This window comes from Myodes glareolus, chromosome 11, assembly GCF_982192425.1.
Source record: "Myodes glareolus chromosome 11, mMyoGla1.1, whole genome shotgun sequence".
Classification (NCBI taxonomy): Eukaryota; Metazoa; Chordata; class Mammalia; order Rodentia; family Cricetidae; genus Myodes; species Myodes glareolus.
This window is the reverse complement of record NC_142036.1, coordinates 26782946-26800377: the sequence shown is the minus strand read 5'-3', so window position 1 is coordinate 26800377 and position 17432 is coordinate 26782946. Positions and strand designations below refer to the sequence as shown.

The window sequence follows — 17432 nt, the reverse complement described above, 5'->3', positions numbered from 1 at the left end:
AAGAAGACACCGGCATCACAAAGGCAAAAACCTTCTGGGAAGTATTTCCTTAGTGTCAGCACACAAAAGCTGTGGTCCAGAGGGGCCAAGGCTGCGTCTCAAGCTGGCAGCCAAACTTGGCAATGTTTAAGAGTCTCCCACGTGGTACTGGCTTTGGCAGCGTGAAAGCTGGATTGAAGGGGTCATGGAGAGAAGCTGAGGCTTGGCACGGGGCAGTCTTGAGATTTCTGGCCCGGGGCCGCATTCTTTCCTCTTCTCTTCTATTTAACATTATTTGATTTAAATAATTTCACATAGAACTATTTTTTTAATGTCACAGAATGTTCCATAGGCTTTTGGGTTCTTGGTACATTACCATAATGTAGCTTTATATAATTGCTGACCTCTTCATGAATTAGGAAGTTAATTCCCTGGGACACGAACACTCGGTGGACCTAAGTTGCCAGTCAGAGAATCTGACCTCTGAAATAGGCAGATATTTAACATTGTATCTTTAAATTTTCAGATACTGATTTGACTAATATACAATCTAATATTAGAGCCCTGAGCAAAGACTCACGCTCCAGTTTATGCCCAATCACCGACTCACAGGAAGATCCTGGGCAAGTCACTTGACCTTCTTATATTTCAGTGTGTGAAACTAGCCGTAAAACTGTGTAAAGCATGACCTCATTACAAACCCACTATACTTGAAAGCTAGCATGTGCTTTGATATGCTAAAGAATTCCAAAGGCGCATTCATTTGTAAAATATGAACGAACAGAAAAATTGTTCTATGGTGATTAAAATAACTTTAGGATGAATGGTGCTTAGCAAGTTAAGTCATGAAAGTGTTTCAGACATTTTACTTAGTGAAAGAGCTAAATGGTACAGGAAAATATTTGGCTGGTTTTGTGAAACCATGGATTGTATCTATGTAACCAAAATAATTATAAGGGATGGAAGACTACCAGAAACAAAAGGATCCACAATAATTAAGCATATCTCATTTTTAGGCCACCATTTCTCTCTTATCATCGCATACCAAATGTTAAAATGCATTTAGCTAACTACCTTATGAAAAGCCTCAGAAAAAGAAAGACAAATTCTATTAGGAACGAAACAGTTATAATAATGAGCTTGACCGTGTAGACCTGGAATTCATTAGATTGCTGAATATGCTTTAAATTCACTTTGTATTAATCTCTGTTCTTCTATGTGAACACAGGGATAGTGTGTATGTTTGTGAGGGAAGGAAGCCAGCACCGTTCCCAGGCTTGGGGCTCCAGCTTCTCCTGAAACAGCAGGTTCCCCCTTTCTGCAGCATTCCAGAACACAGTTAAGTCAGTCCTCCAGTGGCTGGCAGGCTGTCTGAGGCAATCCTAAGAGGTCCTCTGGCATCTGCAATGTGCAGGGACATTTCCTATTATCTTAAAACACCTATCTGCAGCCTCTGCCAAAGCTAAAGAAGAAACGACTTTCCCAGCAGGGCATGCTAATCACACTTTTTTTTTTTGCCACAATTTCTGAAAGAATAAACAACCTGCAGCTTGTCCTGGCCTTGCAAGCAAAAGATCAAATTCTGTATTCTGTCTTGGCAAGAAAAGAAACTGCAGCATTTTTGTTAAGATTTTTTTTTAAGTCCCAGGCGCCAAATTAAGACCTGAAATAGTTTTTGTGTTGCCCCCCCCCCCAGTTTACAGAGAATGGAGAATAGAAAATTTAAAGATTAAAATATTATTTAAGGATTATAATTAAGATTGTAATTAAGATTGTCTAGCTCCCTACCAGAATCAATTGGCTGTGTGTGTTCCAGCAGTAAGCAGAGGAATTCTGAGTATCTTTTCCCTTCTTTGTGTATATGAATTTATGGATTTTCAGGACTGGACAATTAGGAAAAAGCACGTAAGATTTTTAGGTCTACATAGGCTACTCACTGCATTCATTTAAGAAGCAGGCCGAATACAATCTGCCATAGGAAAAATAGGGAACAAACCCAGCAGGGGACAAATCTTCCAGCATCTTTAAAAATTTAGTGGAAATGTAAAAACACGAAAACTAGACTGGTTGAGCCTGTAAACACGGCACAGACTTATCAACTGTGCCTGAGACAGTTCTCCAAAATGAGAAAAGTACAACATCCGATTAATTTCTTCTCCAAGGCCATCCACCTTGTCCTCACACAGTCCCCTCTCCTCTGCTGCTCAAAGTGGGAGGTTGATTCCTCCCCTCCTCCTCCAAGCGGCTTTCTCAGCCCCCAGACTTTCCGCAGCTCCTAGGGCACTAGGCGTACCCTGAGGACGCAGGAAGGTGGCTCTACGACCCCGTAACCACCAGGAGGTGGTGGGAGGGGGATACATAGGTGGAGTGGGGCTAGGTGACTGGCACAGGCTGGAAGCCCGAGGCGGTCCCCAAGTCTCACTCAGGGGCATTCCATGTCCACAGGATGCTTGTGGCACAGGCCAGCACCCACGCTCGAGCCCTGGACTCCCCAGTGACCCCTGCGCGCCTACTGGGCCCGCCGCTCCGGGCGCGCCTGGGGGGCGGGGCCTTGCGGCGAGGCCCGGCTGCCGCAGCGCCGCCCTGCGCGAGGCGGTACTGCCGCGGCGGAGGGATACGGCGCAGCGTATATATATCGCGGCACACAGGCTCGCGCTACGGCAGTGGTGTTGGGAGTCTCGTGTTCTCTGTGCCGTTACTCGCAGTCGGGCGGCGGCTGAGGCTCAGCGCACAGCGCAGGTAGCGCCTTAGCAGCAGCAGCAGCAACAGCGGAGGCACCTCGGCGGTCACAGCCCCTGCGCTGGTGTAGCCACCCTCGCCTGCTCCGCTCTTCCTTCCTTCGCTCGCACCATGGTAGGTCGGGATCGGCAGTCGCAGGCTAGCAGCTGCCCAAGCTCTCCCCAGATTTGTAGTTGAGTCTTGGGGCTCCCCCCTTTTCCTGACTGAGGTCACCCCACACACACTCCCTTTGCCGAGGCTGCGGTTAAAAAGGATGCATTTCGGGTTTGCATTTCGGCTTTGGTTGCCAGGGATCCTCCTCTTGAGTTTTGGACGCCTCTGGGGCTGGACTCTACAGTGGGCTTTGCGCGGGCTGGAGCCGCTGCCACAGCTGCACCGGGGCCTTCCGCATCCACCCCCTCCCCCAGCCCCGCACCCATTGCATCCAGCGCGCCGCACCCGGACTGCCTGCAGCGCCTCGGCCGGGGCCGGCGGGGCGGGGGGGAACCGGGCGGGGCAGGCCGCGATGTCCCGGTAGCCAGCCCCCAGCCGCGGAGAATGAATGGGTCGGGGCGAGCCGGTGGCGCACAGGGTTTGGGCCGAGGGCTTCGGGGTGCCCTCAGCCACCTTCAGTCACCCGGCCGACCCAGTTGGGCACCCTCCTTCGGCTGCGGTCCCCTCCTTCCTCCCGGGGGGCGCGGCGCGGGCGTGAGCTGGGAAGGAAGGAGCCGGGGAAGGGTGGGGTTGGGGGCAGGAAGGCGAAGGCTGGGGGGCGGAGAGGGCGGAAGCGGCCGCCCTGCGGCCGGGCGGGGCCCCGCGGGGTGGCCGCGCGCGTGGCCGGGCCATGCAACCTCGACCCCCCCCCCTCCTGGTGCGGTGCTAGGCGGGCGCGTTCGCCCGGGTCCACGGGGAGGCCCCTTCCCGCGGGAGGCGCTCGGCTCGCGCTAATTGGGGCGGCGGGGCGGGGGAGGAGAGAGTTGGCGCGCGCCACGGTTTCCATTAGAGACGCAAAGTTTCTGCTAGGGAGGAGGCGGCAGCAGGCTCTGTGCCTGGGGGAGCGGGAGCGGTGGGAGGTGCCGGGTATAGGCAGCACCCCCGTCCTGGGGCCCCTTTGGGCCTCCACCCTAGTCCGGCCCCTCGCCCTGTGTGCCCCTTGTTCACGCCACTCCCTGGGCGGCAGGGAGATGCCCGTCTCCACGTTTCCGCTTTCTCTACAACCTCTGGATTGCCAGATGCGACTGTGCGGGTTGGCCGGGTGCGTGTGCCGTGGCCCCTTTCTCCCTCGCCAGGCAGAGCTGACATCACCAGCAGCACTTTCTGCCCTGGCGGGGCTGCTAGAACGCCTTTGACCCAAGGCCAGAATGACTTGGGGGTGGGGGGGAGTCGTTGTCCTGAAGGTAGATGCTTTTGATAGGCCTCCAGTCAGGATTTTTCGAGGAGGTGGAACTCTTCTCACTGAGCAGACAGTTTCTCCTACGAGGTGTGGCAGTGCTTCCTGTCGTACAAGACTGACATGGCTGGGCATTACATAAATCATAGTGTCTCCATTTGCCTTGAAAGTAGCTTCCATTAATGGATAGAAGGGAAGACCCATTTAAAATATAAAAAGTAGAAAGTCTTTCCTCTCCCAAGTCAATGTATAAGGCGAGTTTCCACAGAGAAGCATGAACTCCAGTGCCATCGGGTTTCTCTTGGAGTTTATTTTGCAACTGGCTTCATTAAAGTAAAAATATATATTCTCTTTGAGATCTTGAGTTCCCCTGGGTGGGGGCACAGGTTCAGGGGTGCAGACACTAAATAGTGCAAGGGGGGGGGGAATGACTTTGTGGTCATTTCGTACCTGGAAATACTGAGTGTTGGCGATAAGCAGCTTTCCTGTCACTCTTAAGATGCGCAGTGTTAACACCAGAAAATGATAATGGTTATTCCTGCACACGAAGAAAAAGCTATCGTATCGCCTCAAAAAGAGTATTGTTTTCTGTGTACTTCATTTTTGCAGTTTTGTAATAGTCCTAAGATTCCGTTTTCTCCTGGCTTCCTAATCATAGGATAATTTGGCCGAAGGCATTAGCCATTGTAAATGGTAGGCTTTTAGCAGATAGCTGCCTAATTTAAATGATTGGAAAGCATTTATTTCATAGAAATGAAACTGGGGTGGTGGGTAACCCATTACCATATATTTTTTTTCACTTAATTGCTTCTCATAAAATGGATATAAAAGCCTGATAATCCAACCCAATACCATTATGTAACGCCAGTGTGGAGATTTTGGAGGGCCCAGAGCTATGCGCAAGGTGCACTAAAAGCCTGCCCCTGGACAGGATCCTGGTGCTGGCTGCCTTGTCGGTGGCATTGGGTTGGGTCTCTTGGATGGAACCAGCCACTGCAGTGTTTCTGGCGCAGTAGGTGGCGCTCTTCTTTCTCTGCGTGTTGCTGCTGCTGCTGGTGCTGTAGATACTTTGACCATTAGAGGCGCCATTTTCCACATTACATTACTGGATTGCAGTGCGTATTGCAAGCAGCAGGCCAAAGAATGAAATCAGCACATGCTGTCACTTCTCTGTCACCCTTTATTGTTAAGTGAGCCTAAACAGTTTTCCTTTATTATGGTAACTTTCACTAAATGGCAGTGTGAATGATTTTGAAGCACTTTTTTAAGTTATTGATTTGAAAGAAAAAACCCACAATTTTAAGTATTATTAGGAAAACTAAGTTATTATCAACCAAACTTGCCTAGATTGAATTATGACCTTTTCTTTCTCCGTGTAGGCTGATCAGCTGACTGAGGAACAGATTGCTGGTAAGTTGAAAACTTGGGGAGACCCCAGGAAATGGGAACTAGGTCCTGACCTGTTATTTTATCTCCTGTGTTGTCTCTTTCCCTCTCCTGTTTGCATGGTTTTCTAAGAATTCTTGAGCAGAAACAATGAGGTCAGGTGTTTTAGAGGTGACGTGGAGTGGACCCTGCCTGCCTGGCACACTCTGGGGTGCGCACAGCTGCCCAGAGAAGGAAATCCACTGACCCTGCTACTCCAGAGTTATTAGACACAGGTCTCTCAGTCTACCAGTAAAGCTTGTGCTTGCTATGCTAAAATACATGGTAGATTTAATGCTGTAATAATTGGGAAATGAGTCACGTTTATTTAGTCTGTTTCTATTTGTTTTTGTTTGTTGTTTTGAGGTGAGGATCTCTCTGTGTAAATCTTGCTGTCCTGGAATTTGCTTTGTAGACTAAGCTGGCTTTGAATTCACAGAGATCTTTCTTCTGCAGTTGCCTCCAGGGTGCCACCATGCCCAGCAACTTTATCTCTGTAATATGTTTCCATCTTAATGTTTTAAGGTGGTTTCTAGAGAGATGGCTCAGTGGGAAGGAACACTTACTGCTCTTGCAGAAGATTCAAGTTAGGTTCCCAAGACACATGTAATTTTCAGTGGTCTATAACTCCAGTTCCAAGGATCCAGTACTGCCCTCCAACCTCTTCAGATACCAGTCATGAACGTAATGGACATATATAGATTTAGGCAAGCAGTCATACACATAAAATAAACCTGGAATTCTGAAAAAATATCCTGAATATGGTAAAGAGTATGCCGGCTGCCTGGAAATGAACCCTTTAAGTAACTGTGTTGCTATGAAACGGGTTCCTTGTAACTATAGAAGTGGGACACGGAGGGACTTTCTTTGAAGAGACTTTACTGTAACTGGTAAATCGGCAGTCTCAGATTGCACTTGGTGACCAATTTAAGTATGTTCAGGCTAGCTTTTTTAAAAAATAGGATATTGTGGCTTTATTGAACTGGTTGCCAGGACAATGTTTGCTTTCTGGGCTACTGTGTGTTGGCCAGACCCACAGGCCTATTGTGGTTATTATTTCTGTAGATAAAGGCCAGGTGGTTTCTGATAACGTGGACAGCTTGTTTTGGCAAGCGCCAGGGAAGTGTGTATCACAACAATGTTGGGTAAAACACTGATTCTAGTAAACTTCTCTTTCAGAATTCAAGGAAGCTTTCTCCCTGTTCGACAAAGATGGTGATGGCACCATCACAACAAAGGAACTTGGGACTGTCATGAGGTCACTGGGTCAGAACCCAACAGAAGCTGAATTGCAGGACATGATCAATGAAGTGGATGCTGACGGTAAGGGCTTTAGAACTGTGAATGCGCACCACTGTTGTGTAATTCAAGTTCAGACTTGTTACAGAATTTTTTAAGGTCCCTAGAGCAAAGCAGATATGCAGAGTTCCTTTCTATGGTTGCCTTGCAGCCTCTTGACATTAAAATAGAAGATAGTGGGCTCGCTGTCCCGTGTGCTCTGCTGTGGTCTAGAGCGTTTCCTGGGTTGGATCACTAGTTTTCTTTTTTTTGTTGTTGTTGTAGTTTTTTTGTTATGTTTTGTTTCCTGCTGACTGGGACCTGCAGCTCTAATCTTTATCGACTGACCCCTGAGGCTGTACCAAGTTATGTGAGGGAAGTAAAAATGAGTAGCCGGAGAGCTTGCTTTTAAAGAAGCTGTTGTTTCTAAGAGGCGGAACCTCAGGGTGGTGGGCGAAGGCACCCTTCGACATTAGCTGGGAACTGAGTGGTGTCTGAAAACTACATTTGTTTTCAGGAAATGTAAAAGCTGAAGGAAGGAAAGCTATGTAAGGCTGAGGGCTGGAAGAACCAGCAGCTCCCTATAATAGTTGTCTGTCTGTCCTAGAGAACAGTAGCAGACAGGGTTTATTCTCCTTTTTGTCAGTAAGCTGGTTTGGAAGCACTCTCCCTAGTTGAAAAGTCCCATAAGTCCAGGACCGTGTGTCCTAAGACTGCAGACTTTAAAGAGCTAGGAAGGCGGAGTCTGGGCCTCAGCTGTGCTCTATCGACCGATGCTGTGAGAGCAGCTGTTAGAAAACATGGCACCCGAGAGTGTTGTGTTGGACTTGGGGTTTCTGTGTCATTAAAATACCCCTAAAGATTATCCTCCTCAGTGCTGTTATAGGAAAAATCGTCCATAATTTTGTCTAGTTGATCAACCATCTGGGAACATGGGCAGGTCTTTCTGTTTTATGTAAATCCTGGGAAGCCAGGCTTGGTAAGGAGAATATATTTGACTGTCAGATTGTATGAAACAGAGTGGGAGAAGTTGCATCAAGCCTTGTTTTGATTCCTAAGGATATCTTCACATGCTTATAGGTAGCACTTAGTCATGTATTTTGTCTTCTATAAATATCTTCAAAGACTTTAGGAATTTTTGATGTTGTGTTTACTTACATCGTTTCGCCATTGTAGGGATTGAGCCCAGGGCACTAAACCATCATCCACACAAGCCTTTGAAAGTTACTAACTTTAAATGTTCTAGTGAAAATGAATTGTAAATAACTCCTGTTTTTGGTGGGATTTTTTTTTGTTGGTTTTGTTGTTGCTTTCTGTGATGTTATTTCCATTTAATTCAAGTTAGTGTTAATTTGGGATTTGTCTTTGGGAATATTTATCCCTTAGCTTTAGAGGAATCGTTTGGAATGTTGGCTGTTGAGTGGATTCCTCTGACAGTTTACTGAGGATTAATGACCCTAATCTGAGAACGGCTTCTGAGCTTTTCCCTTCATGGAAAATGAAGATGCTGAATTGGGGGTTTGGGAGTAAGAGTGTGTGCTTGGCATAATGAGAGGCCCTGGGGTCAATCCCCAGGACCAAAACAGAAACAAAAAGCCAAGTTGGGTAGGAGCATGGTTAGATCACATATATAATAGGGCCAGAAGTACATCTGGAGAAGATTGGGAAACCGGGCAGGGTGTAGTAGCCTTTTTTCTTGCTCTCACTTTTTTGCCCCTAAAGCGTTTTGAACATCACTAGGACATTAGTAGTTAGGCCTGAGTGTTCTCCCTGGACAGACGATTGCATGCTTCCTTTTCCACATTGTGTAGTCTGCTTTCATGATTGTGAATCCAGATGTGCAGTTTCCTTTGCACCTGTGAATGCTGTGCTGCATGTTGCCTAGTCGCTTGACATTGCTTGACATGTGACATTGCTCTGTGAGGTTACAGAAGGTTGACCTAAGAAAATGAATAGTTTAAAAAAAATAGTTCATCATTGTAGTTATTGCTGGAATTCTACTGAGTGCGTTTGTCTGAGCATCCCATGTAGTTTCTAAGATTATTACTGCACAGGGGTGTCCATGTGGTGCTTATCTTTTCTTTTTGTGATTAAAGGGAATGGCACCATTGACTTCCCAGAGTTCTTGACCATGATGGCTAGAAAAATGAAAGATACAGATAGCGAAGAAGAAATCCGTGAGGCATTCCGAGTCTTTGACAAGGTAATCTTGCACACTTGCCTTGGAGAGGCACATTACACGTCTCTGTGCTGTCAATGCTGAAGGTTGTAACGGTTGGTTAGAGTTAGCTGAGTGCCTGAGCCGCTCCTTCGACTCCCCGCTGTATTGACTTGACCCAGTAGAGAGAAATGCTGATTTGACTGTCTGTTTTTGTTGTGTTCAGTATGTCTGCCTTTGAAAAACTGTGCATTCTGTGTTTGATGACTGGTGGGAGTGGGTTGGGAGGAATGGTGACAGTAACTTGAGGGAGGGTTGGACAATCAGCTGCTTGCTCTCCCAGAACCTCCGTCCGCCATCACCTTTTAACAGCTGCCATCTGTTGACAGGATGGAAATGGTTACATCAGCGCAGCAGAACTGCGCCACGTCATGACAAACCTAGGAGAGAAGCTAACGGATGAAGAAGTAGATGAGATGATCAGAGAAGCAGATATCGATGGAGATGGACAAGTCAACTATGAAGGTAAGGCTAAATGTCCTGAGCTGGTTTTCAGGAGCGATCACTGTGGACAGCCACCACTTGTATTATGCACAGTAAATCTGTCTGTTACCACTTCTTTTAAAGATAAACTTTATATTTGTCTTTTCAGAATTCGTACAGATGATGACTGCAAAATGAAGACCCACTTTCAACTACTTTTCCCTCTAGAAGAATCAAATTGAAATCTTTTACTTACCTCTTACAAAAAAAAAAGAAAAAAGAAAAAAGTTCATTTATTCATTCTGTTTCTATCTAGCAAAACTGAATGTCAAACGTACCTTCTGTCCACACACAAAATCTGCATGTATTGGTTGGTGGTCCTGTCCCCTAAAGATCAAGCCCCCACATCAGTTTTACAGTATAATACTCGTACTACCTTATAAGGAAGCACTTAGTGGACTCCTTAAAGTTCCATTTGCTAATGATTAATACACTGTTTGGGCTGGCCAGTTTCTCATGCATGCAGCTTGACGATTGAGCACAGTCAGGCCTTTGTATTAAAACCGAAAAATGGAAAAAACAAATTCAAAATCTCAGATGGGTTCTACAATTTGTTCAGATAAATTGTCAGTAGCCAGTTTACTGCAAACAAACATTTAAAATTGGTTTACCTCAGGATGATGTACAGAAAATGGGTGAAGGCTGAACTTTGAGACACAGCCCCAGAAGTAGGATGGCCCTCTTGTCCTTCCAGTGCTCCAACCCCATGGTGACAATGACTCCTGGTGGCATGCCCGAGTGATGGTTTAGTGCTGTGTGTGCTGTACTAGAGTGAAGTCAACATCAAGGCTGTCACCAAATCACACAAATTTTTAATAAGAAATGTTTACCAAGGGAGCATCTTTGGACTCTCTGTTTTAAGACCTTGTGAACCATGACCCGGAGCCAGCAGAGCAGGCTGTGGCTGTGGACTTGAGCACAACCATCAACATTGCTGTTCAGGAAATTAGAATTTACGTCCATTCCAAGTTGTAAATGCTAGTCTTTTTTTTTTTTTTTCCAATAAAAAGACCATTAACTTAAAAGTGGTGTTAAATGCTTTGTAAGCTGAGATCCGAAGGGGGACAAGGACAAGGCCATTGGAGGGGAAGCCAGCGCACACATAAACATGCCCATCATCCAGTGTAACCTGGATTTCCCTCCCAAGTTCCTAGCAGCAACTCCTGAAACCTGGCCGACACTGATTGCTTTGTCATCATTGGCCATGTAAGTCTCCTTATGTTTTCTCTGTGTCTCTGTGTGTGTGCGCATGTGCTCGAATATCTTGGTCACTTGACGTTCGGGCAGAGGAGAGCTTAGTGAGGGAACAGCCTCTCCCAAGCGTGAGTGTTTAGGAGGTCTCAGCTGTGCTGCTGCTGACCACATGAGGCCACCTCTGCAAGAGACTTGATTAGTGTGTCTGTAACTCAGTCTTCGGTGTATGTGGAAGCAGCTATCTAGTCAGAGACTACCAGTCACTTTTGGTTTGGTTTTTAATTTATACCCTTTAGCTTCTATATGTTTTTTAAATTGATTTTTCCCTCCTCCCTGTAAGTAGAACTAATACTTAAGCCTCTGGCTTGAAAAGAAACCACGAAAAAACAAAAACAAAACAAAACCAAAAGCCCAGAATGAATTTCATGTCTAATTATAAATCTATAACCAAAAGTCAGATGTGCTGGTACTGGTCTGTTTAGGACCCCCACCCCAGAAGTGTGTTGCATTTAGTACAGAGCTCATTTTTGAAACAAGGGCCTTGTATGTTTTTCAGGGTGTTAACTGGTTGTATCTGATTAGCAGGGAGGTTTGGCTTTGAGTGTGGGGGTGGCCGGGAACAGTGGCAGGCTTCTAGCAAGGCACCGAGAAGCCCTTGGCAACCCAATGGGTGCATTCAGGGCTGTTGAGTAGACCCTTGGCTTCTCCAACTCTCCTACTCCCTGCCTTTCTGGTGTTTTGTAGCTCCTTTGTATTTGCTTTATTCTGCCAGAGGGGTGGGTCAGAGCTGTGGAGAGAAAGACATTGTGTGCCTCTGCTGGCCCTTGGGCTGGGTGGTTGGCAGACAGGTTGATGAACTGTAAGCGGACTTTCATTTCTGAATCATTAGGTATTCTTGAGAATGCCTTGGGGGTTCCCTTCTGGGGAGAGCACTTAGGGTTCCAGGTGTGAGCAATGATGGTGGCTTTGTCTTGGAAGGTGGATTGAATTGCCCAGTGTGGACCCAGTCTCAGGCTTGTGGTCTGACCTCTTGGTAGTTTCAAAGGGGGTTGGAGGTGACTTACTTTTTTAGAACTTACCTCCTATCTTTTACCTTTTACCAAGTATTTGTAGAAGCTGGGTAGACTCTGCTTTAGCAGCCCCATAGCCTGTCCCAAAAGGCTACCTTTAAAACAGGATTCTTGTGTGGCCAGGAATCCTGCGTGGGAACTGCAGAAACCCTAACCCCCAGGGAACGGGAAGCACCCCCACCTCCTGGGCCTTTACCGCCCCCCCCCCCCCACACACCCTGGGACACAACCAGCCCAGGGCTTGGTGTTAGCTTCTGAGTTTGTGAGGGGAAAGAGCGGGGTGTCGAGGCAGTGGTCCTGGGGTCTGGATAGCACTTTCCTGTAAACTCCTTCACTTATTAAGTACTCTATAAATATATACATATATTTATATATACATATATATATATATGTATAAAGTGACTAGTTAGCTGGCATCCTGCTTTAGCCTGAGACTTGCCCACCTCTGCATAGCTGTGTTCTCCGACTGTTCGGGGGAGCTGTTGAGCAAGGCAAACAACTTAATGGCTCAGATGGGCTTTAATGCACTGTTCCAGGGAAGGCTTTTTCTGATTTTTTGACAAATTTTTGCACACTTTAATTGGTGTCTTTGAGCAACTTACATTGAAGACAAGCTGTTGTACATAGTTTTATATTCTCTTTCTAAGTGCATGTCTGACTCGTAACCATATGGTAATGAATGGCTGTCCAGTAGGCCTAGCGTTACTATCACACTAGAGGGATAGCACATATCACCCACCCCTCCGCATCCTGGAAACTTATTGAACAGAATAAATTCGGGGAAGTTGACTATTAGTTCAATTATCTTAACCATTAGAATTATTTATGGTGTGTCCTAAATACTACTTTTCTTTGGCAGTGACCAGATTTATACTGTTGTGTCTTAACCCCTCAACTGGCAGTCACCTACTTTTTTTTTAAACTATCCCTTGACATTGTCCAATAGAAGACAGTTCTTTGCTTTCTATCCCTTTGAGTAAGAAGGTAGGGATGTGTGTTCTCCTAGACCTACTACAATGTTCATTAAACACCTATAGCAAGGATGGTGGTGGTCCTGTTACTGAAGTCACCCTTCACTGTGGCTGTTTGAAAAAGAGATGTACTTGAACGTTCTGTAAATCTTGAGATAAACTGTTGTGGAGATTTAACCACCTCACTGATGGGGGACCAACTCTATGGAAATTGTAAATAAGTTTTATTTATAAACCTGGCACTGTATTCAATAAACATTGCTGCAGCCTTTCACCTCTCTACTGCGAACTGTGTAGTAGGTTCTTAGCTCTCGTGCCCTCAAGAGAATGCCTGGGACCTTGCAGCAGGTGAGTGTGTGGTCTAGAGTTGGCAGAGATGGCAGATGACCCAAAGCAGTCATCCTCCAGCATCAAACTCTTGACAGATTAATATCCTTTGAATTTAAAAAAACATATTTTTAGGCTGGGCATGGTGAAGCCGAGGGGACAGATCTCTTGAGTTTAAGTCCCCCTGGTCTACTAGAGTTCCAAGCTAGCCAAGGCACGAGACCCTGTCTCAAAACAAAACGACAAAAGGGACATTTTAAAATTTTTAGTGGAGATGTAGCTCAGTTGGTAGGGTGCTTGGGGGAGCATCCGAGAAGTCCTGGGTTTAATGCTCAGCACCAGGTATCTTAAGCTGGGGATGTGACATAATCCCAGCATTTTGAGCACTGGGGTGGTAGAGGCAGGAGGATCAGAAATTCAAGGTCATCCACAGCTATGTCCCAACTCCAACCCTCCATGTTTAGAGGGATGTTATCCAGGCCCCCCTCCCCTAGTTTTCTTCCCCAATCTTTGTGGACACAGCGAGGGCTAAAAAGGGAAAGATCACAGGATGAGCCCCTGCTTTGGCTAGAAAAGCTGAGCCCTATCTCTAGGTTACTTAATCTCTCCTGTGCACACGGGCTAAGGCGTGTGGATACTACCTGGAGGACAGAGTTCCGCTTTGGGGTGGTAGGGCTGGGCTCAGATTTGGCTTTGTCCCTGCTTGGGCAGGTTCCCTACCATCTCACCCTGAAAATGTGATGATCGGATCAGCACCCAGGTCTGGTTTCTGGGATTCTGCTCGATCTGTTTTGGCGTCACCACTCGCTGTGTTCTTTGAGGTGACAAACGGGGCTTCACCATTCTCAGCAGCTCCATCTTGGTGGGTTAAACAGGCTAAGCTGACTGTCAAGACCGTGAAGCAATGGTGGGTTAGAAAAATGGATTTTTAAGTGACTTCCGTTCTCCCAGGACAGAAACAGGAAGCCACCACTGGGCCTCTAAGAAGTTGGGTCCACCTGACAGCATTGCTGGGTTTGTCAGCAGCTCTCGTGGACAACACATTTCCAGTCTGAACCGGACTGCCCTGGGTATCCAGTGACTCGGGATGCCCATGAGATGAAGAGAGAAAAGCTTGTTAGAGCCCATGGCTTTTCTTTGACTGCTGTCGGGGAGTTCGAGGAACCAGCTCATGCTGCAGAACCACACCCCAAAGCTGACACAGTCCTGAGGCTGGCTTGGCCAGCTTTCCATCTCCTTGACAGTCTCTGAACTTGAAAAAAAAAAAGGGGCTGGTTTCCCTTATAAGAATTACTCATTCTATGTGTCAGCAACCTTTGGGTGACTGGATCAACACGTTTAGATAGTATTTCAAATGTCTCATCTTAACATTTTACTTCTAGTTTACAAGGACCAAAGAGAAAACCTGGTCTTCTTTGATAAGCCTTAGAATTTTTATTTGTAACTGTATGCCTGTGTATGCACACACATATGCATGATGTGTGTGTGTGTGTGTGTGTGTGTGTGTGTGTCTTTGTGTAGATTCGCACATCACTGCGCACAACTAGAGGTCAGAGCAACTTGTGGAGCTGGTTTTCTCTTTCTGTCCTTGGGTTCCAGGGATGGAAACAAATTCCCAAACTTGCTCAGCAAGCACCTTTTCCAGGTTAGCCATCTCACGATCACCCTCCACCCCCATGGGTTCTTGAGCATTTTATTAGAACGTAGTCTTTCTGTCTTGGCTTTGTAGAAACAGGTAGAGTTTGTTTTTAAACTAATTTTTAAAAATATGTTTTAATATACTAATTAAACTGCAATGTTTTTTTATAATTACTCATTTTGTAAAAATGTAGGCTTTCTTCCCCCAGAGAAATTAATATCATCAAGATTTAAGATAGCAGATTATTAAAATGAAATGGTGAAAATATGTGGCATCGTGGGGCATGTGCTTAACATACATGTGAAGGCTCTGAAAAAAGTATCCCATATTGTAGCATGGTGGCATGTGACTGTAATCCCAGCACATGGCAGAGGCAGGAAGCTCAGGAGTTATGGGCCAGATAAATAGCTAGTTTGAGGCCAGCCTGGGCTACAAGGGGACTGCAGGAGAAATGACTCAACAATTAAGATCACGCACTGCTCTTGGAGAGGAGCTGAGTTTGGTTCCCAACACCCACTTCACTGCAGCTGCAGGAAATCTGATGTCTCTGGCTTCTGTGAGTACCCACATTTAGGTGCACATACCCCCCACACACACATATACATAATTAAAAATAAAATAGATCTTATCCAGGTGTGGTGGTGCACACCTTTAATTCTAGCACTCAGGAGGCAGAGACAGGAGGATCTCTGTGAGTTTGAGGCCAGCCTGGTTTACCAAGTGAGTTCTAGGACAGCCAGGGCTGTTACATGAAAAAACCTTGTCTCGAAAATACAAAAAACAACGAAAAAAATAGACCTTAAAATAAACCCAGAACCTTATAAAAGGAACTCTTGGGGAGATGGCTTATTCAAAAGAGCACTTGCTTTGCAAGCAGGAGGAGCTGAGTTTGGATCCTGGCACCCATGTATAAAGCCAGGTGTAGCAGCACAATGCAATAACTCAGCCTGGAGAGGTAGAGACAGGTGAATTCTTAGAGCTTGTGGGCCAACCGGCTTATTTGAATCAGTGACGGTAAGTGACCTCTAGGTTCTCTGAAAGACCCTGCTTAGAGAGTGACTAAGGAAGACAACTGGCTTATACACACACACACACACACACACATGCACGCACGCACACACACACACACACACACACACACACACACACACAGAAGGGCCTGGTGAAATGACTCTTGGTAAAAGTTCTTACCATGAGGAGCTTGGCAAACCTGAATTTGGCTCTAGAAATCATGGTGGAGAGATCTGACCCCTAAAAGTTGTCCTCTGATCTTTACATGTGTGCCATGATGCATCCATTCACACTCACACGCAGTTATAAAACAATAATGCAGTTAAAAGTACTGCCTTACATTGTTAACTCCAATTTCCTGCTAACATAGATGTCCATATCTAATGGTTCTCCAGCTTTTTGGAATGTTTCCAATGGCAAGGAACTTACCAATAGGTTATCCTTTCTTTCTAAAAGTATTCTGAGCCTAAAAGAAATGCTATGTATTGAATAAAGTCTTAACATTGGGTGGTCGTGGCAACGTGCCCTAATAATCACAGCTCTCCAGGGGTAGAAACAAGGCCAAGGCCAGCCTGGACTACTGTGGATAGACTTTATCTCCAAACTATGTGCTGTCAAATCACCCAGCACTATACATTGTAGTCATCACTTTGTATTTCCTTCCAGAATCTTTTCTGGCCATTATAGATCAAGAGATGCAGTTTATAAATTGGGGGCTGTCTTAGTTTCTTCTTTGCTGCTGTGATAAATGACCTCAACCTAAGCAACTTAATGGAGGCAGGGCTTATTCTGGTTCATAGTTCAAGGGTATAGTCCATCATGGTCGGGGAGCTGAGCGGGTAGGAACTTGAAGCAGGTTGGTCACATGGCATTCGCAATCGGGAACAGAGAGCTATGGATGCATGCATGCTGGTACCCGGCTCCCAACATCCTTTCTCCAACATCCCAGCCCAGGGAATGGTGCCACCCACAGTGGATGTTTCCTTTCTATTTAATTAGCACAAGACAATTCCTAACAGGAATACCCAGAGGCCCATTTCCTATGTGCTCCTAGATCCTGTCAAGTTGACAGTTAATACCATGACTATCATAGAATCTTCATGCAGTTTTAAAATGAATTAAGTATAGTCTTTAGTATATACAATTACATATATGTTACAATTTTTCTATTTATGTCTTGAGATAGGTTCATATACTTACATGGTTATTGATGTAGTCACAACAATATCTTACCACTACCTATTTTTAGGGTATTTTCCCTTCTCCTGTGGAGATGAAACTCCCATCCCCTCATATCTGGACATTTTCATCACTCATCTGTAAAAGCTTTTCCTTACTGGCAGACATTCCCCAGCCTCAGCAAGTCCTAACCTCCTTCTGTTTCCATCACTATGTCTATACTGGATATGCAAATGAGGTTCTGTGTTCTCTGTCTTCTAGCCTTTTTTCCCACTTTGTAGAGTACAGATTTCTCCACCTGTTTAAACTCCTGCATTTTTAGGAGCTGGCTGTGTTAGTTTTAGTTTGCTGCCCTAATAAAGACCATTTGGCTTACAGCTTGTTTCCGCTGGGTACTCGATGGGCCTTGGCATGCCCTTCATTTCCACACATTGGTCCTGCTGTGACTCTGTGGGGGTCACCCTGGACATCCAATCCTGGCCTGCCTTCGCCAGGGAGATGACTTCTGGCAAGCAGCCCCTCTGTGTTCTAGTGTGTCCATCTGAGAAGT

General features: G+C 45.9%; 1 protein-coding gene across 1 annotated transcript; it reads left to right on the top strand.

Annotated features, from left to right (window-relative positions):
• The first annotated feature begins 2629 nt into the window (after positions 1-2629).
• Positions 2630-13000, top strand: Calm1 (calmodulin 1). Its single transcript, XM_085697828.2, has 6 exons — positions 2630-2832; positions 5467-5497; positions 6692-6835; positions 8887-8993; positions 9338-9473; positions 9601-13000. Exons 1-6 carry the CDS (start codon positions 2830-2832, stop codon positions 9627-9629), a joined length of 450 nt encoding a protein of 149 aa, XP_085553954.1. The 5' UTR covers positions 2630-2829; the 3' UTR covers positions 9630-13000.
• The last annotated feature ends 4432 nt before the right edge of the window (positions 13001-17432 follow it).

Coding starts and splice junctions, on each gene's coding strand:
- Calm1 (XM_085697828.2), top strand. Junction 5,498..6,691: donor GACTGAGGAACAGATTGCTG/GTAAGTTGAAAA, acceptor CTTCTCTTTCAG/AATTCAAGGAAGCTTTCTCC. Junction 9,474..9,600: donor TGGACAAGTCAACTATGAAG/GTAAGGCTAAAT, acceptor TTGTCTTTTCAG/AATTCGTACAGATGATGACT.